The following is a 21571-nucleotide window of genomic DNA, read 5'->3' on the forward strand; positions in this document are numbered from 1 at the left end:
TAACGAGGACGTCATGAACAGAGCAAACACAAAAAGCGAAATAATGTATGAGATCATGAAAAAGCAACATAACTTCAGTGGACATGTGATTAGGAAAGAGGAGTTAGAATGCATGGTAATTACGGGAAAGATTGAAGGGAAGAAGGCAAGAGGAAGACAAAGACAAATGATGATGGAGACAGCAGCCAGAGAATTGGAAATGAATACCAATGAATTGATCCACTTGACCCAAAACAGGGGTGTGTGGGCCATGGCAGTCAAAGCTCAAACTGGGCACAGCACCTGATGATGATGATGATGATGATGATGTAGGCTGCTTTCAGGACCTCCTCCCTTTCCCTGCCTATGTCGTTGGTACCAATATGTACCACGACCTCTGGCTGTTCTCCTTCTCACTTCAGGATATCATGGATGCGATCAGGAACTTCCTGGACCCTGGCACCTGGGAGGCAAACTACCAGCCGTGCTTCTTTCCTGCGTCCACAGAATCATCTGAGTCCCCTGTCACTGCTGCCATGCTTTTCCTTTCCCTACCCTTCTGAGCCACAGGGCCAGACTCTGTACCAGAGGCACGACCACTGTTACTTCTCCAGGTAGGCCATCCCCCCCACCCCCCAACAGTACTCAAGCAGGAGTACTTATTGTCAAGGGGTACAGCCACAGAGGTGCTCTCTAGCCTCTGACTCCAGCCCTTCCCACTTATCTGTCTCCCCAGGCCCCGGTGTGACTACCTGCCTATAGTTCCTCTCTACCACCTCTTCATTCTCCCTGACCAGACGAAGGTCATCGAGCCGCATCTCCAGTTCCCTAATACAATCCCTAAGGAACTGCAGTTTGATGCACCTGGAGCAGATGTGGCCGTCCGGGGAGGCTGGGAGTCTCCCGGACTTCCCACATCTGACACCCAGCACAGAACACCGACCTCACACACATTCTTCTGAATGTATTATCTGCAAACTTGACCACAAAGCCATCAATTCCATTATCGAAATCATCAATATACAATGTAAAACAAAGCGATCCCCACTCAGAAAAGACTCCTTTTATTCCCACTCTATCTCTTGCCAATCAGCCAATGCTCTACCCGTGCTTGTATCTTTCCTGTAATACCATAGGGTCTTGTCTTGCTAAGCAGATATCTCAGAGGCATTCTACAAATTTTCTATCCTCGGATCCAAAATCAGCAACAACCCGATTTTGCCAATCTATCTGCATATTGAAATACCCCATGACTATCGTAAGACTGTAAGGTGAAGCCCACATTCTGGCTACTGTTCGGAGGCCTGAATAAAGTCCCATCGGGGTCTTTTTACTCTTGCTTTTCCTTAACTGTACCCACAACGATTCTACACCTTCTAATCCTATGTCACCTCTTTTTAAAGTTTTGATTTAATTTTTTACTAATAGAGCCATGCTACCCCCTCTGCCTACCCGCATGTCCTTTCAATAGAATATGTATAATTGAATCTTAAGCTGCCAACTATAATCTTCTTTCAGCCAACGCAGTGATGCCCACATCATACCTGCCAACCTCTAACTGCACTACAAGATCATCTACCTTATTCCATATACTGCACACATTCAAATATAACACCTTCAGTCCTGTGTTTGTCACCCTTTTCAATTTGTTCCCATTACATTCACTGACTGCAATTTTGCCGTATTATCTATCTGCCCTTCCTCACAATCTCACAACAAACCATAATTCCTTCCAGCCTCAACCAGAAGCTCAGATACCTTGGCCTTCACCCTGCCATGTGGGGCTGGATTCTGGACTTCCTGTCAGATCGCTGGCAGGTGGTAAGAGTGGGCTCCCTGATCTCTGCCCTTCAACACAGGTGCCCCTCAGGGCCATGTCCTAAGCTCCCTCCTTTACTCTCTGTATACCCATGACTGTGTTGCCACACACAGCTCCAATCCACTAATTAAATTTGCTGATGTCACTACACCGATTGGCCTAATCTCAAATAAAAATGAGGCAGCCTACAGAGAAGTCATCACATTGACACAATGGTATCAAGAAAAGAACCTCTCCCTCAATATCAAGAAAACAAAGGAGTTGGTTGTGAACTACAGGAGGAATGGAGACAGGTTAACCCCCAGACATCAATGGATCTGGGATTTAGAGGGTGAACAGCTTTAAGTTCCTTGGCATACACATCACCGAGGACCTCACATGGTCTGTACATACCAGCTGTGTGGTGGAAAAGGCACAGCACCTCTTTCACGCAAATACGTACACCTCTCCCTAGAGATGCTGCCTGGCCTGCTGTGTTCACCAGCAACTTTGATGTGTGTTGCCAGCACCTCTTTCACCTCAAACGGTTGAAGTAGTTTGGTATGGGCCTCCAAATCCTAAGAACTTTCTATAGGGGCACAATAGAGCATCCTGACTGGCTGCATCACTGCCTGGTATGGGAACTGTACTTCCCTCAATCACAGGACTTTGCAGAGAGCGGTGTGGACAGCCCAGCACATCCGTAGATGTAAACTTCCCACTATTCAGGACATTTACAAAGACAGATGTGCAAAAAGGGCCCGAAGGATCATTGGGGACCCAAGTCACCCCAATGTTAAACTGTTCCAGCTACTATCATCCGGGAAATGGTACCGCAACATATAAGCCAGGATCAACGGTCTCCGGGACAGCTTCTTCCACCAGGCCATCAGAGTAATTAATTCATGCTGATACAATTGTATTTCTATATTATATTGACTGTCCTTTTGTACATACTATTTATTATATAATACTATAAATTGCACATTTAGACAGAGACGTAACACAAAGATTTTCACTCCTCATGTATATGAAGGATGTAAGAAATAAAGTCAATTGAATTCAATCTGCTTGTAAAGCAACTGTCCATCACTCTGATTCCCATTCCCCCACCAACTTATTTCAAACCCTGCCCAAAAGTTCTGGCAAACCTGCTCACAAGGATATTGTCTTCCTTGGGTTCAGATGTAACCAGTCTCTTTTTATGGGTCATACCTTCCCCAAAAGAAATCTCAATGATCCAGAAATCTAAAATGCACCCCCTCCCCACAACAGTTCCACGGCCACGCATTCATCTGCCAAATCATCATATACTTATCCTCACTGGTGCACAGTACAGGCAAAACTCCAGAGATTACCACCCTAGAGGTTCTGCTTTTCAGCTTTCTACTAGTTCCCTAAATTCTCTCTTTAGTTACCTCATTGCTTTTCCTACCTATATCATTGATCCCAATATGTACAAAGACTTCTAGCTGTTCACCTTCCCCTTTTATAATTCCGTTGATCCAATCCAAGACATCCAACCCTGGGAACGAACATACCATCCAGGTGTCTATCTCGTGCCTACCATCCCCACTTTCCTTCTGAGCCACAGTGCTGGAGTCCCATTGCTGCAGCTTCCCCCAGGGGAGACAAGTACTTTGGAGGGCTGGTAAGTACTAGTAATAGTATTCACGTTGCTCATTTATAAACAGACAAGTTTTCTTCCAAACCGAGAAGTTCAATGACTTAAAACAATGACTATTTCTCTCCCTAATGAAGTTACCCAACCTGCATTTTGTTTTTTATTAAAGAAACAATCTTTTTCCAGAATCTTAGCAGAGGAATTATTCACCCACCACTTTATATAGATAGTACTAAGTAGATAGTAGAAATTTTTTTTATCCATGGGCAACTGCCAAACCTGCTAGGAGCAAGTGAGGAATACTTGCAAATGGAACTTCCATGGAAAATAAATGGGAAAAATCATACTCTTGCTGACATATACCAAAGAACTTGGCATGCATGCATTTGTCTCACTTTTGTGCTGTTAGCAGAGGACAGCTGTTCGCAATACCGCCTTGCTAAGAAATGTTGACAGACCATTAAATATAGGCTTAGTGTTCCAAAATTCAAGAATGAGAGAACACAGAGTATTATCTTTTTAATGGACAAATAACAGGAAATACAAAAATGTTTACTATGCAGTAAATCCAAGGATAAAAAGATAAGGTGGACAAACACTATTGTAATACAATGAAGACGTTTACTATTACATAGAAATTGACTGAATTCATAAAATAAATAATTTCTGCAAAATCTTTGAATTACAGATTAATGCTCAGCAATGATCTAAAAATGATTATACTTTTAAATGTATAAAAACAATGAAGAAACCACAAAAGGGATTAAAACTGAACACAGTGGTTTACAAACAGCACATCTTAAAAAATATATACTGTATATTGAGAACCAGAAAGTAATTGAATTTGGCAAAAAAGGGAGACAGTTGGCCTAGAGTATACCACATTTCAGTCTTAATGTTTGGTCACAGTGGGAAGTAAAGCAGCCTTTTAAAAATATATAAACACTATATTTAAAACGGGCCACTCTAGATTAGCACTTTGTATACAATATTCCACCCACAAAAGAACTCTTCAGGAGGCATTAAGTTTTACGCAGCAACACTGCAAAATAAATATGCCATCATTCATGTAGATAATCCTATTAAACTGTCCTGTTTTACTACAGCACTGAGCAGGTATTACTGAACTTCTAAACTGCTCACCTCCCACCCTCATTGCCATTTGCTCAAAGTGGAAACAAAACTGTCCACAGTACTTAACATATTAATCTTGTGAAAAAGATAAGGCAAGTTCTGGAGCATTACACAAAACTAACAGTACAATAAGCTTGTTTAATAATGATTCTAATTAGTCTTATACTAAAAAAGTCTAGTGTAGAGTCCTTTGCTTTCAGGTCAGAATGGAAGACTGATCTGCAAACATTGCTGGCACATGGATGCAATAGTGTACTGACGCAGTTGGGCAAACCCCAACTGCATGAGAACACTGAAGATCACCTCCACTTGAGCCACCGCCCAAGTCTGAAAACTCCATGTTCTTCATTAACTGTCACCCTTAACTTTCCATTGTCACTGATTATTCGTCTTCTCCCCAATGCTGTCAAACTCCTTAGCTTTCCCAATGCATTATCTATTTGAATAATATCCCCACCAATTGTCTTCAGCCTTCTCCCACACTATCGTATGCCTAACTACACACTTGACTCCACCCAAACACAAACATCCTCCCCATTGAGGTTTGAGCTGATCTTCTTTCTGTTGGAAACCTAACTATTATTTGACTCTCCCAACGACCACTGTAAATCTCCTTCCTGCCACGTACTTCACCCACTCCCTCCCTTGGCCTTAGCAATCCTATCACTATATTGCATCCCAATGCACCCCCACTTTGAGCCTCCTTTGAAATATAAACCAATCAAAGAATTGCAATAAGCCAAGGTTTGGATGCCCTTGCTCTAGTGCTCCTTCAGGCCAGGAGGATCCACTGCAACAAATCCTCAAAGAATTATTCACCTACAGGGATGACTGAAGTTCACCAACCAGATTTGGGGAAAATCTAAACTTTCATTTCACATTCATTTTTTAGTAGTTCAAGTAATCCACATTGTTTCAGGCAATGCATCACTAGGATTTCAGTAAACTACAAGGGGTGAGAATTTTTCATCCCATTCAAACCATATAAGAATTATATTCTTCCAACTATGGAGTGGCTGAAGAATGCATTCTGAGTGTCATATCATTGGATTACCAATATTTGAGGTTCAAATGACAAATTATTTTGCATAACATTGTACTGGTTCATGACATTTTCTTTACAGTACAGTAATACTAACAGCTAAGTAAAACTTGAAACATTGAGACTGCATTACTATTGTGTAATGAGAATTGCTTTAAAAAGTGAATAAAATAAAAAAGACACCAATACCAACATGGCATGAATATACTGATACAGAATCTCTTTATCATCACAATTGCACATGACAATATAAAACTGACATTGCATAATAATGAAAAATAAATTTTGAACAGGTCCAGTTATGAACAATTTTGACAAATACTGGTTCTGTGCAGTTTGACTTGCATTTGAATTCTAGACATGTAGCTACTTGCTCTGTATTATCATTTACATTAACAATGTTTGCATTGTTAAAAATATACGTACACATTTTGCCTACAGATATGTTAAACCACAATTCCAGTTTAGATTAACAAGCAGAATTTTCAGATTAAGATCAACAGTCAAAAACTCAAAATATTTGCAATTAATTAATTGAATTAATTCACTTTTCCCCAATGGCCTGTCGGACAGAGAATCCTTTGGATCATTTGCACAGCTGAGACCAGTGGAAGTACACTAAATTACTACTACTCTAAACATGTCAAACCTGGAAGACAAAAATAGCAATTGCCAATTGTTCATTCAATGGTATAATAAAATCCATAATATATTGGATTAAACCTATGAATTTTAGTAAGTGATGATTCACTTATATAATTGGATCTTATGCCACTGTAGTAATACAGCATATTAACTGCAGTTAACTAGGCAGAAATAAATGCATTCTCTTTTTCTATAAAATTAAAATTATCTAGAACAAAAAAAAAATCAAATAATTCCAGTCTTGGGGTTTTGTTTTAAACTCATGCACATCATGGAATTGGTGTATATCTCTACTCACAAATTTCAAGTATAACTTGCTCAGAATTAAGTTTGAAGATGCCACTAATTTAAAATCTAAAACTTTCATTAAAACACAATTCCAGCAAGAAAAATTACACTTTTCCCAATTAATTTTATAACACATGAATTCCCAGAAAATCACAAAAAAATTAATGTAGCATACTATACACATTGGATGGCATCTACCTATTTAGATATTGCCTGTTAAACTGTGCTAAGCATGTACTACATCTCACTTTTTAAAGATTGTTATTTCCAGAACATCACAAACCACATTTCCACATTGATTAAAATTTAGTTCTCGATATATATCAACAGTAGCAATGAAATACCATAATTCACATAAAAAGTGACAAGTAGTAAAAGGTTCCATCAGCCAACTTTATTTCTATTTAATTCTGGTACCGATTTAAATTCTGGTTTTTAAGACTGAGAGAAGTTGACTGTAAAATATCCACTGTCAGAATCAGACCTGCAAATTGCTAAATTGCACACCATAAATTACTCATCCTTATGAAAATCCATATTGTTAGCTACGTAGCGTAACACCCTCAGTAATTGACCATTAAGAAATCCTGAAAGCAAACAATGACAATATAAAGTTTGATGGTTTACAATGTATTAGGTTTGAAAAGTATAAAGTAGCAATCAAGGTATTTAGTTTTACCACCTTGTTCACAACAGCAACGAGTTGGATTTTAAATATGACATCTTATAAAGCTTTTTCTACACCCAGCAATTTTTCAAGTAGGCAAACAAGGTTTATTAACAAGATTTCTAACTGAGCAATAATTTCTCATCAATGTTTGGTCTCGACAAAGTATTGACTTTTCATGGTTAAAAAAAGAGCAGGCAAATATTAAAATATGAACCACAGATAACATGGTATACATATAGGTTCACCAATCTCAATATTCTGCAATAAAAATGTTTATTTTAGCCTGAATGCTAACTGAATTACAATCATCATGGCACACATTGTAATTGACAAGAATGAGAATTATTACATTTGGGAAAATTATCAAAAGGTATTAATTTCAGTCAATAGGAACCATGATTACAATTATTAATGGTGGCAGATTGCTCGAGTATAGAAATTCCTTTTGATAATTCATACAGTACTGCTCTCAGTTACACCACTACTTATGAGAATTTATAAAATGTGGCCCCAACAACTACCTATCTTGCCACAATTTGCTTTAATGTACAACCAAATATGTTTTCTAACAAAAGTGATTGAGTCCCCTCCAAAATCTTTGGAAGACCATTATGAAAAAACTGGTTTTAAATGCACTTGAAAGTATTTCTACCAGTAAGCATTATTGCTAAAAGATGCTGACAAACATATAAACAATAAACATGAGAAAGTCTGCAGATGCTGGAAATCCAAAGCAACACACACAAAATGCTGGAAGAACTCAGCAAGTCAGGCAGCATCTATGGAAATGAACAAACATTTGATGTTTTAGGACAAGACCCTTCTTCAGGACAGGAAAGGAAGGGGAAAGATGCCAGAATAAAAAGGTGGGGAGAGGGAAAAGAGATAGATAGAAGGTAATAAGTAAAGCCAGGAGGGTATAAAAATAAAGAGAAGAAGGAATCTGATAGGAGAGAAGAGTGGACCATAGGAGAAAGAAGGAAGACCGTCTTACATTACCAACAAAGAGGCAGGCGTAGCCAGGACCCATGCGAGTGCCTGTAGCTACCTCTCGAGTCTGGAGAAAGTGGGAGGAGCTGAAGGGAAGATTGTTGAGGATGAGGACCAGTTCTGCCATTTGGAGAAGGGTGGAGGTGAAGGGGAACAGATTGGTTCTTCTATTGAGATAGAAGCAGAAAGTTTTAAGGCCTTCTTGATGGGGATAAAAGTGTATAAGGGACTGGTAAAAAGGCACAACCAAAATATTGTGAACAGACAATCTTTTTCAGTCAGAAAAATATCAAAATACAAGGGTCTCCATATTACAAATATACTTCAAAGGGATTCAAGGTATTCAACCACCATCAGCTAACAGTGCCATTTAGGAGAAAACTGCAGGCTGCACTGGTCTCAATGAAAAGCAAAAGCCCTTATTAGTTACTTTCAACAACATGCACTTACATAGTACCTTTAACATAAAAGTCTACTCATGCTGCTTTAGTGTGTTCAGATGAGAATGGTTGCTTAATGGTTGTGTGGGTTTTAAGAAAAACTAAAATATCGATACGTATACCACATAAGACCATTTGCCCAATCAGGCCACAGCCAACACTCTAAAAAGCTATCTAATAATACCATACCCCTGCTCTTCCCCAAAGATCCAAACATTCTTCAAGTATTAGTCAATTTCTGCCGCAGGTTATAATTCACTTTCAGCCAATGCATTCCACGTCTCAAAAACAAGCTATGTAACCATTAATGGTGGCAATGGCAGGCAGACATAACCCTGATTAAGGGGAATTCCAGTGTATGAGGATAGTCGTCTCAAGACATCACTGTCAGTGAAAAAAATAATAAAACAGTGGTTACTAGAAATCCAAAAAAAAAATGCTGGAAATGTAGTCAGTCAGACAGTACATGTGCAAAGAGAAAGTTAAGTCATACACCCATCATCTTTTCACATGTGTTGCCTGACCTGCTGAATGTATCCAGCATTTTTGCTTTCTTTTGCCCCAGTTAACAGCTATGTGAAAAAATGAAACTTTTCCAATGGTCCACAGTCCAGAGGAATAAAAAGAAGGGCCAATGAGATTAAAGATGGGATAAAATCAATGGAAATTAAGAACAAAGCTTATTTTACACTGGAGGCTTATACAAAAAAATACACAAGTCAATGTGGGGATCAAGGGACACACCTAGTACAGGAATGCTGTTTATGTAACTACTTGTTTCCTATAGCAGAGATGAGCAAAGTCTGGCATGGCATAATGCAAATTAATATACCAAAACATAGGATAATTAACATCCTTCAAAACAACTGTGTATTTTGCTCAAATATTAGACTACATGCGCAACTCCATCATGTTGGCTTTACTGCCCCTAGAGAGGCAAGACATATTCTATCTGGATAATGCAAGAATGAAAAGGTACCTTGGGTTGATGGTGTTCATTAATCACAAGTTAATTCAGAAAATCTGCAGTCTGGCAATGTGTTTACCCATTCACTTAAAGTGAAAATCGTGTACAGATGTCTACAGGAAGAAATATTTTTTTAAAGAAAATGAAAATTTAGAAGAAAGATTGAGTTCCTTCATTCTGAAATTATTGTATGTATATGTTTGGTACAATAATATTTTACCATAAAGTTTAGATGTGACCTACTCATTAACAGAGCAAGACTCTTCCAGTCTTGGCCATCTTCCCATGGATTCCAACAAGCAAACTAGGCTCATTTAGAAATAGACCATTCCACTTTCAGTTCATGCTGGTTTCAGGACAGTTATTAGGAATAAGATTACAAATTAAAGCTATATGGCTGTTCACATCCAAATTAACTGAAGTGCACATACATTTAATGTATAGAGCAGCTGTGATTTTTGAATTCTACACAATAATGACACAATGAATATTTTCTGGAATTTGCTAAGAATGAGGCTATCAGCACTCAAAGAGAGGAAGACACTTTAGAAATTAAAATAGGTAAATATGGAAGCTAAGAATTTAATCTATTGGTTCCCTCCTCCTGTATAATGAACTCAATTGAAGTATCTCACATTAAAAAGAGCAAACTCCAAAAATGTGTAACATTGTTTCCATGAGGAGGAAGTGAATTTTAAATCATGTGCAGCTGATCACTACTCTGGCTCTAAAATAGCCATGTAAACTGTGATTTTCTCAAATATACATCTCAAAAACTCCATAAGTGTTGAACATAATTATTTTTATCTTTTAAACCTTGTTTACAATATTTTAACATCTACCTTCATCTCATGTGTATGTACCAACTTTTGGGCTCTGTAAGATATAAAATCGTAAAACAGACCTTAATTCACAGGTCTGCGAGAAATTGCCTACTTAGTGTGCCAGATGAATATACTGTCGTTGGTTGTCATTTCAGTATTTAATGTAAATAAAGATGTTCAGCAGTATAGAAGAGTTTATACTGGGGAGAAAATATTTGTGAATGGTATCTTTCTTTCTGTTCCTTGGACATCTAACATTTCAGCAAGAATTAATGTTTACATTATGCACACTGCCAAGTTAAAACTTTCATCTTACTGTATCTGTATTTATTAAGGACTAAAGACCTTTTTGTAAAATAAAATGGTTAAAGACAACTTAAACAGATTGCAATTTTGAATGTAACATACACAGCATTTTAATTCCTAACAAGATTTTGAAAACACTGGGCTTAACTGTTAGTTATAAAATGTAACCAGAGCAATGAGGTTCAATATTTCCAGCACTTAAGACAAATTTCAGTTATGCAATCTAATTTTACCCTGTAAAATGGCCAGTACGTTTAATCAATTACATACACACTAATTTAGTAGGAAATAGTCTTATTGGCTCAATATTCACCATGTTTGAACAATGCTCAGCATTTAACTATTTTTAGTGAATTGTGGAATAGTAATCTGATGGATCTCGTAAATTAGAAAAGTGGTTTGTCCAAACTCTCCATGTTACCAATTCATTGAATCCAAAGTGGTCAACATGTTATGAGAGTTACACAAATAGAAAGTGCACAGCGAAAGATAACATTGTGACAAAGCTCCAAGTTTCTTTTCATCCCTCATACTGCTGCTGGTATCGCAAATTTAATTCTCTTAGTTCCCTCTCTCGTACTCTCCGTGACTTGTTGGACTTAGTGGATCTGCTGGACCTTGTGGATTGGGCTGACTTGGTGCTTTGACATCGAGATGAAGCTCTCTTCAAAAGGTTCTGAGAAATGGAGCGATGCAGATTCTTCATAGATGAGGAGGCTGCCATGCTTACTATCCAAGGGTGCTTTAAGGCTTGGCCCACAGTCAGCCTCTCATTGGGATCCACAGTAAGAAGACGATCTATAAAATCCTTTGCAAGGTTTGAAACACTGGGCCACGGCTATATAAAAGAAAGAAAATAAATAATCACCAAATCTTTATAAGTGTACAATAAGTTTAGTGATTATCAACATAACCATATTCCAAAGTCTAAAAGAATTTACTTAAGTAACAATAACATTTTATAAAATTAAAACAAACTGAGCAACACAAAAGAAAAAAAAGGTAATCAAATTTGAAATGAAAAAAGCACCAGGGAAGAAGCAAGATAAAGTGAGAGGAGTGAACAAAAGGTTTCTGCAGTTCCTCATGGGACAGAATCTGCTAGATAATGATGCATATCAATACATTTCATAGTATTCATTATTTTTGACATTTGACAATTTGTCACACCCAGGGCATAGGGGCTGGTTCATTTTTCAATTAGGGGTCACCATTTTGTATTTGAAACCAATCAATGAGCACCAAGACCTAGACTTCGATACCTCCGTATGTAATTGGATCCTCAATCTCCTCACTTACTGACCCCAGTCAGTTCAAAATGGCAACATCATATCCTCCACAATCACCATCAGTACAGACGCACAACTTAAAATAATTAAGCATGACTGAGGCCATGGCCAGCCTTGCTCCAGAGCCATTACAGGGGAAAAAGTGCCAACAGTGAGGTCGTTGCTTGGAGCAAACTGTAATGCAGGTTAACAAAGGAGAAATGGAGGACTCAGATGTGTATTATACTGGGGTTGAGGGCTTGACATGCATGGACAAAATTTTAGGTATTCTAGAAGATACAAAGGTACAGTTCCTAAGCAATGAAATTCTAGAGCAAGAATCAGTTCAGAGCCCACAAAATTGGGGGGGGGGGGGGGGTAACAAAGACAATTAGTCACAATTAATGCATCAAGGACAGGGGAACCTCCCCCTGCCATTTTGTGGACTCTGAACTGATTCTGGCTCTGGAATAATCTAATCAGAGCAATTGAATATGGACACAAGGAGCTTCAGGTAATGACCTGCTAAACCTGAGACCATTCTCAGATGAGTAGCTACTTATTATGTAAAATACCAGACCTACTACAGAAGCAATCTGTAATCTTGTTTGACTCTATCTGGGTCGCCTCATTTAACTGATTTGGAGCAGTCAGAGTTGAAAGACACAAATACGCAAGGCTGGGGTGGGCAGAACCACGAAACAATGTTGGTTGTACCCTGGACTAGAACCAGAAAGAAAGTGACCCAGGCCTTGAGCCAATGGGAAGGAGATCCACCAGTTCAACTGATAAGGAACACTACAAGAGTCAGGAGCTGCAAATACGTGGGGGCGACAAGTCTCCAGCAACCAGAGACCAACCATCATGGTTAAAGAGAACCACACAGGCACATGGAGATCGGGACCATGAGGAATACCTGGGGAGGATGGACTCCTTTCTGGGTAATACCTTTTCTCTTCATTGACTGTTCATGAAGAGTCAAGGATTCAAGTGGGTGTGCACACAAGTAGTTAGTTTGTGAATCCACATGCTTTTGTTATTTGAACCAGTAACAGTTACTTGTCAGTAAATACAGATTCTCTGTGCCTCACTGATCATTATTACAAGGGGTGATTCTTGTACCACACCACAAGGCTACGTGCTTACACACATTCTCTTCTCACTTTACACTTTTGACTGTGAGGCTAAGTACAGTTTCAATGCCATACTTATCCCATATTTCAGTTTACCAATAAAACCATTGTTGTTGGTTGAATCAAAGCTGGTGACAAATTGGCATATAGGAGGGAGACTGAAAATCTAGTTGTACAACCTCTCACCCAACATCAACAAAATCAAAGAGATGATTATTGACTAAATCAGGAAAAAAAACACAAGCCAGTCCCAATTAGGGAATCAGAGGTGGGGAGGGTCAGTAATTTTAAATTCCTTGGTATTATCATTTCAGAGGATTTGTCCTGGGACCACCATATAGGTGTCATTCAAAGAAAGCATAACAGCACCCCCACTTTTTTAGAAGTTTGCACAGATTCAGCATGTCAACTAAAACTTTTGACAAACTTCTATGGAGGGTATCCTGACTGGTTGCGGTCATGCATGGTATGGTAACATTAATGCCCAAGAATAGAAAAGCCTACAAAAAACAAAATGGTGGATATAGCTCAGTCCACACAGGAAAAGCCCTCCCACCAATAAGCACATCTTCAAGGAGCGCTACCGCAAGAAAGCAGCATCCATTAAAGAGCACCCACGATTCAAAGCCATGTCATCCAGGAGGTGGTACAGGAGCCTTATGGCCACAACATCAGGTTCAAGAACAGTTATTACCCTTCAATTATCAGGCTCCTGAAATAGCGTGGATAACTTGACTCACCTCAACACTGAACTGATCACTGAACATAATCTATGGACTAATTCTCAAGGACTCTACAACTTATGTTTTCACTATTATACATTTACCCACTTATTTATTATTACTATTCATTATTTTTGTATTTGCAGTTAGTCTTCTTTTGCACATTGGCTGCTTATCAGTCTGTGCGTAGTTTTTCACTGATTCTATCGTACTTCTTTGTTCTACTGTGAATGCCTGCAAGAAAATGAATCTCAGGGAAGTACATGTTGACATATACATACTTTGATAATAAACTTACTTTGATTTGGCAATACGACTGTCTCAGAGAACAAGTCAACAATGACAGATTGGAAAATCCAATCCTAGGTCAGCAGGCATTGCTGTGGCGTATTCAAACTGAAGAAATGCGATGAATTAACTAATAAGGACAACTAAATATTCATAACTAGGTAAAAAAATGGATACATAAAGAAGCAAACTCTCATCTGGACTCCCATCACTGTTCCACAAGGGATTAATTCTTTTCCGTAGATCAAAATGCAAAACTTCTCAGGTTACATTTTGAAGTATTTGTGTTACTTAGCAAAGATTATTACTTAGTGCTCAAGTCCTTGTTGCAGTCTATAAAACCAATTATTTTTTCCTCTACAGTGAATGCCTTGTAAACTATTACTATAATGTTATCACTGCAAAGTTTTAGAAGTGTTTAAGTTCTGATTTTACTGCAATTTGGGCCATACAATTCTCAATTAAATTATGTAACCTCCAAGAAAGCATCTTTACCCACAATAATACATTATTATAGAAGGTTGATAGCACAAATGCAACACAGTTAGCTCTAATAGCAAATGGCTTTAATTATACCAAAATATTAATCTGTATATCCATGTGCCTAATGGCTTATATAACACATCTTCAGCAGAATTTATTGCCTTAAGCACTATAAGACATTGACATAAGGCACTACAAGAACACAAATACCTGCTTTGCATACATTAACAATGAAAAAACATTACAACTTTTCTGTTATCCATCAGATCCCTCAGATATTCAAGGCACCTGGATATGAAGAACACACAATTTTACTTTCACTTTCAGAGGAAATACAGTGCAAAAGTGCCCAATTCAATGGTAATAGTTAGTGCACTTTATCATCCCTCACTGGAATGGTGTAGACTACAGAACAGTTGACAATCACATTTTGCACATCTCATTTTCTACTTTTGTTCATTTATTACTGTCTCACCAACAGATCCAACATTTTCCTGTGATTAGCTCATTCTGGGTTTTGTATCACAAGAGCTACGTTCAATAGCCAAAAATTATCAACCAATTAAAGTGGTAGGCTAAGCCCACATTGCATCTTCAAGTCAACAAACAATCTTTATTACAGCTACTTCAGTTGCATAAAATATATTGAGAGAGGCTTACATTTACACGATAACACAATTGTTTTGGCATCCTTATTCTATTTCTAAGGCAAATATTTTACTACACGTTGTTCCACAAAACATAAGAGCGGAGTTCAGCTATTCAGCCCATCAAGTCTGCTCTGCCATTCAATTATGGCTGATTTATTTTCCCTCTCAACCTTATTCTCTAGCCATTTTCCCCATAACTTTTGATGCCTTTACTAATCAAGAAACTATATTACTCTGCTTTAAATACACCCGATAACCTGGCTTCCGCAGCAGTCTTGACAATGAATTCCAGATTCACCACACTTGCTAAAGAAATTTCTAAGGAGAAATTTCTTCGCAGTTTTTTTCCTTTTATTCTGAGGCTGCGCCCTATCTCTTCCAGATTTGAAACAGCCTCTCAACATCCACTCTGTCTGGGCCTTTCAATATTCAGTAGGTTTCAATGAGAATCCTCTACATGTTTCTAAACTCTAACAAATACAATCCCAGAACCATCCAACATTCCTCATACCTTAACCCTTACGCTCACAAGATTATTCTCGTAATTCTCCTCTGGACCATCTCTAACGCCAGCACATCCTTTCTTGGATAAATGGTCCAAAACTGCTCACAATACTCCAATGCCTTATAATGCCCCAGTATTACATCCTTGTTTTTTTTATATTCTAGTTCTCTTGAAGTGAATGCTAACCCTGCACTTATTAACTCAACTGTAAATTAACCTTTAGGGAAACCTGTATGAGAACTTCTAAGTCCCTTTGCATCACTGATTTCTAAATTTGCTCACTGTTTAGAAAATATACTACACCTTTACTCTTTCTATTAAAATGCATAACCATTCTCATCCCTGCACTGTAGTCCTTCTGTCACTTCTTTGCCCATTCTCCTAATCTGTCCAGGTCCTTCTGCAGATTCTCTCCTCCCTCAATGCTACCTGTGCCTCCACTTATATTTGTATCATCAGCAAACTTGGCCACAAAACCATTAGTTCTATCAACCAGATCATTAACGTATAACATGAAAAGTAGCAGACACAACACCAATCACTGTGGAACACTAGTCACTAGTAGTCAACCAGTAAAAGCCCCTTTTATCCCTACTCTTTGCCTTTTGCCAGTCAGCCAATTTTCTTTCCATGCCAGGTATAGAGTCATAGAGTATGACAGCACAGAAATAGGCCCTTCAACCCATCTAGTCCCTGTTGGACTATTGTCCTCCTACACCCATCAACCTGCACCTGGACCATAGCCCTCCATACCCTACCATACATGTTCTTCTCTTAAATGTTAAAAATCAAATCCACCTCCATCACCTCTGCTGACAGCTCGTTCCACCCTCTCAACACCTGGAGTGAAGATGCTCCTCATATTCCCCTTAAACATTTCACCTTTAACCCATGACCGCTAATTCTAGTCTCCCCCAACCTCAGCAGAAAATGCCTACTTGCATTTACCCTACGTATACCACTCAATATTATATATCTCTATCAAATCTCTTTTCTGTAGGTAGTTGACCAGAACTGCACCTAATTAGGCCTCACCGAAGTCTTAAACAACTTCAACATAACATCCCAGCTCCTGTGTTCAATACTTCGATATATAAAGGACAATATGCCAAAAACTCTCACAGGTAAACATCCACTTACCTGTGTTGCCACTTTCAAAGAATTATGGGGCTGTTCAACCATACCCTTAGAGCCCTACAGTTCACCATGCCATCCTTCCATACTGCAACACCTGAAATGTCTGCTATTTTTAGCCCATTTTCCCAGTTGGTTCAAATCCCACTGCAAGCTTTGAATGTCTTCCTCGTTCTCTACTACGCCCCCAATTTTGGTGTCATCCACAATTTTGCTGATCCAATTTACTAAATCATCATCCAGATCATTGATATAGATAACAAACAACAATCACCCAGCACCGATCCCTGCAGCACACAACTAGTCACAGGCCTCCAGTCAGAGAAGCAACCATCTACTTCCACTCTCTGGCTTCTCCCATGAAGCAAATTTCAAATCCAATTTACTAACTCATTCTGAAAACCGAGTGACTGAACCTTCTTGACAAGGCCTTGTATATAGACTACCTCCACTGTCTTTCCTTCATCAACTTTCCTGGTAACCTCCTCAAAAAACTCTATATGATTGGTTAGATACAAGCTACAATGGGTAGCCCTGCTCATCCAAATACTTACATATCCAATCCCTTCGAATACCTTCCAATAACTTAACCCAATACTGATGTCAGGCTCACCAGCCTATAATTTCCCGAATTATTCTTAGAACTTTTCTTAATCAATGGAACATCAGCTACCCACCAATCCTCCAGCAGCTCACCCATGGCAAAAGACGTTTTAAATATCTCTACTAGGGCCCCTGAAATTTCTGCACTCTTTCCTGTAATACCATAACTATCTTGTTTAGCAGCCTCATGTGTGACACCTTGTCAAAGGCCTTCTGAAAATCCACAAAAACAACATCCATTGACTTTCCTTTGTCTAACCTACCTGTTATTTCCTCAAATTATGTCAACACAGGTTTCATGTCAAATATATAGACTTATATAGACTTGGCATTTAAACATTAGTTTTATAAGTTGGCCTGCTAATCAATAAGGCTAACAACTGAGATTGTACATATTAGTCTCAACGTGGTGAAATAAGTACAAGTTAAAACGTGTATTTGCATAACTTGTGCCGAGGGTAAAACTTAAGAAAATAAGTTAAAAATTAAGAAACTTCAGTTGATGGAAATTTGATAACAGTAAATATTTAAGATTGGGCAAGATCTGTGATGACAGAAGCACAGATAACCTTTTCAGGTTGATGAACTTTCCACAGCATTTTCTGATTTTATTTTGGATAATTAAACTGAAGCAGAAAAATAACTATACAAATGTACTTCAAATTTGACACTGTACACTGTTGTTACTTATTCTTCAAAACATAATGAATAAGTATTAGTTTTTGATGTCCACCTAACTATAAAAGCTAATAGATTCTTCCCTCAAGAGATAACGGACTATTAAATTGGGGGAATTCATGCACAAATTTAAGGCCAAGGAGGTTGTTAAGCAGTAACCTAGTACTGCATTAGTAACTCAGTCACACTTGACTTTGAGGCTGTGAAACACTGCAGGGGAGCAAAGAATAGCCAACAGCAACATTAATTTTTCACCGTTACAACAGGGCATGCTGATTAACTCTCTGTTAACTGCACTGAATTTAAGGAGCCTAGCTACCAATCCAAACCTAACTAATTCGAACATGTTGGTTGGATTGGAGTGCATTCTGATCAAACATTTCGATTTAGATTGGAATGGGCCCACCTCTGTACTTGATCCAGGTCAGGATTATTGGCTTAGTAAGCTTTAAGAAAATAAGTAGTTTAGGGTGTATTTATGTGGAAATTCATTCAAAAGTACACTAATACCATGTACTTTTATGACAATGATTTAGGATGGAATAACATCGTCTTGTGTTTGGTTCAGAATGACAATAGTGGTGTTGGGTGCAAGACAAGGGCTGCTAATCAATAAGGCTAACAACTGAAATTTTCAGACTGAAGTTCTCATGTCAACAGACCTGCATTGCAAATTCCAGATCACAACTTAAAACATAGAACATGATGTTCACACCAATTTCCATATTTGAAATTTTCAAGTAGTTTAAATCTCAGATATATCAATACAATATTTTATAGGCTGAAACAACAAGGACCCAGGTTAAAGTGAAGTCCATTGGGGAAACACTCCAATGTTTGGAGTTAATCTTCGCACAAAAGAAAAAGCTTTGTAGCCCACAACATCAAAATAGGAATTCTTCAGAGCAGTATCTTCACTTAACCATCTTCAGCCGCTTTCTTAATGACAAAGGCCATGAATGGAGTTTATGTGGATGAAATTAAGTGCTATTCCTTTCCCAACTCTTGAGAAAATGAAGCAGTACATGCTCAGTTGCAGAAAAGTTAATCATGGCCTGATTATAAGCACAAAACGTTCATATAAAACATCTCAATGATCATTTCCAAGGAAGTTTGACCACCTATAATTCCACTGAATATTTAAGACAAGCTCATCACTATTAGTGAGGGGGTTGCCACTGATCAGAAAATCAAATACCAGTCACAGAAACACAAATAAATAGCAGATGTTGTATATATTACAATGAACAGGTGCTGCAGTCACAATGAAGGGAGTGTAATGCTTAGAAAATGTGTTACTTCATTCCAAACTTAAGCATTTCCAAAATCTGCATAATCTATAACCATGGTCAACAGAATCAAATACAGGTGCACATTCCTTTACCGAAATTCTGAAATCCAAAAAGCTCCGAAAACCGAAGGTTTTTCACCAACAACTGACATCATTCACGTGTGACGTGGCAACACTAGCAGAGACTGCCAGACATCAGTTGTGACTCGGCGCTCGTACTGGTTACACGTGCATTTGCTGTTCATTGATATTTTGTGTTCACTGTTGACTTTCTGTTTAATTTCACTGTGAAAATGTCAAAAAGAGCTGCAGATACCCCTATGGGTAACAATGAGAAAAAGAAAAGGAAGCGTCTACCATTATCAATAACACAGAAAGTGGAGTTATTGCAGAAGCTTGATCGTGGTGTGTCTGTGCGGCATCTTACTGAAGAAAATAGTGTCGGAACTACCACTGTATATGACTTAAATAAACAGAAAGATAAGTTACTGAAGTTTTATAGTGACAGTGACAGTGATACTCTACATTTATTCCAATGAGTCATTTACCATGTGTTTGATTTGGTTCATTTGAAGCTGTATATTTTTTATGTTTTCTTGAATGTTTTTGTTGGAATTAAAACTTTTTCTTGTCATTATTCCCTAAACAATACAGTATAACTATTTACATAGTATTTACATTGTATTAGGTATTATAAGTAATCTAGAGATGATTTAAAGTAGACAGGAGGATGTATGTAGGTTTGGTGTGCCGCCGGGTCCTAAAGTCCACCACACTGAGACAGGTTAAATAAGGGACTTGAGCATACGTGTTTTTTGTTTTTTGGTATTGGGGGGGGGGGGGGGGGTCCGAAATCCAAAAAATTCTGAATTCTGAAATGCAACTGGCCCCAAGGATTTCGGATAAGGGATTGTGGACCTATATATAAGAACACCATTTCCTTCTGTTACGTACCCCGTAACTGGGTTGCCAAACCAGCAGAAATGGATCACTCAGTTGGAGTCTGGATTACTAGAACTAAGGAAGTTTTATTAAAGAAACAAGCAACACAGTAATCGAAAGGATAATAAATGCAACAGTTCAGCAATGATAAACCCACATGTGCACAGAATTAAGATAACAGCATCAATCAAGCTCTATCGTTGTCTAGGGGTAAATGACCAATTTCAAAGTGACACAAAGTTCAGTTCAATTTAGTTCAGTTCGCAGTAATCGTTGCCATGGCGATGGACAATGTGGGGGGAGGGAGAGAGAACGAGAACGACTGATCATTCAGAACGGCTTCCACTCACAGACCGGCGATATTGCTCACAAGCAGCTTTCGGGCGGGTCCTTTGTGATGTCACCTGAGGTCACCGACTGTGACCCCTCCTCCAGATGCGGTCGATCCTCTGCAGTGAACCCGGCACCCAAGCAAGGGCGGACACACACCGGGTTCCCACTGATCGTACCTTTCCACCCTGTGCGTTTATGGCCCGGTACTTCCCACCGGCTTGTGGGAGGCGCACTGCTTCCAGGGTCTCGTTACCTCGGGTGTCGTGTGTGTCCTGCCTTAGCGAACCTGTCCCTTTTTATCCCCCTGCTGGGGTATCGCCTGTCCATCACTTCAAACAGTTCAGGGTTCAAAGGGGGAGCCGCTCCAGACAGCTCTCTCTCCCGTCCCTTCATTACACATCTCCAGATCGCCTGTCCATCACTTCAAACAGTTCAGGGTTCAAAGGGGGAGCCGCTCTTGACAATACCCAGACTGATGGCTCCTTCATTAACACCTCCAAATGCTGCTTCATTGTTCCTTATCTCTCCCTCCCCTGAGGACAGGTGGCAGACCAACTGCTGATGCCATGTTGCTAGCCCAGGCCAGCAAACATCTTAATTTATGTGTATTCTTGTCACACTTCCAACTTATGTACTATCCTGACAGGGATCTTATTACTCGATTATTGTAATTGTATCAGATTCCTGGAGCTTCTTACTTATCTGTTGAAATATATTTGAAACTTTGAGATTTTTATGTATTGAATTCTGTAATGTAACAAAATGGAACCTGTAAAATCCCATAGCACTTTACTATATGTTGGTGCATGACAGGAGCCATGTAATGTCCTTGAT

At 38.8% G+C, this 21571-nt stretch overlaps 1 protein-coding gene across 1 annotated transcript in view; it reads right to left on the minus strand.

Annotated features, from left to right (window-relative positions):
- Positions 1-3963: 3963 nt before the first annotated feature.
- The window catches only part of pskh1 (protein serine kinase H1), a 40846-nt gene continuing 23238 nt past the window's right edge, over positions 3964-21571 (minus strand). The window contains exon 3 of the mRNA XM_072279487.1: positions 3964-11545. Coding sequence (XP_072135588.1) covers positions 11228-11545 — 318 coding nt within the window. The 3' untranslated portion in view covers positions 3964-11227. The remainder of the gene's footprint in view (positions 11546-21571) is intronic.

The sequence above is a fragment of the Mobula birostris genome, chromosome 15, assembly GCF_030028105.1.
Source record: "Mobula birostris isolate sMobBir1 chromosome 15, sMobBir1.hap1, whole genome shotgun sequence".
In the NCBI taxonomy this organism is placed as follows: Eukaryota; Metazoa; Chordata; class Chondrichthyes; order Myliobatiformes; family Myliobatidae; genus Mobula; species Mobula birostris.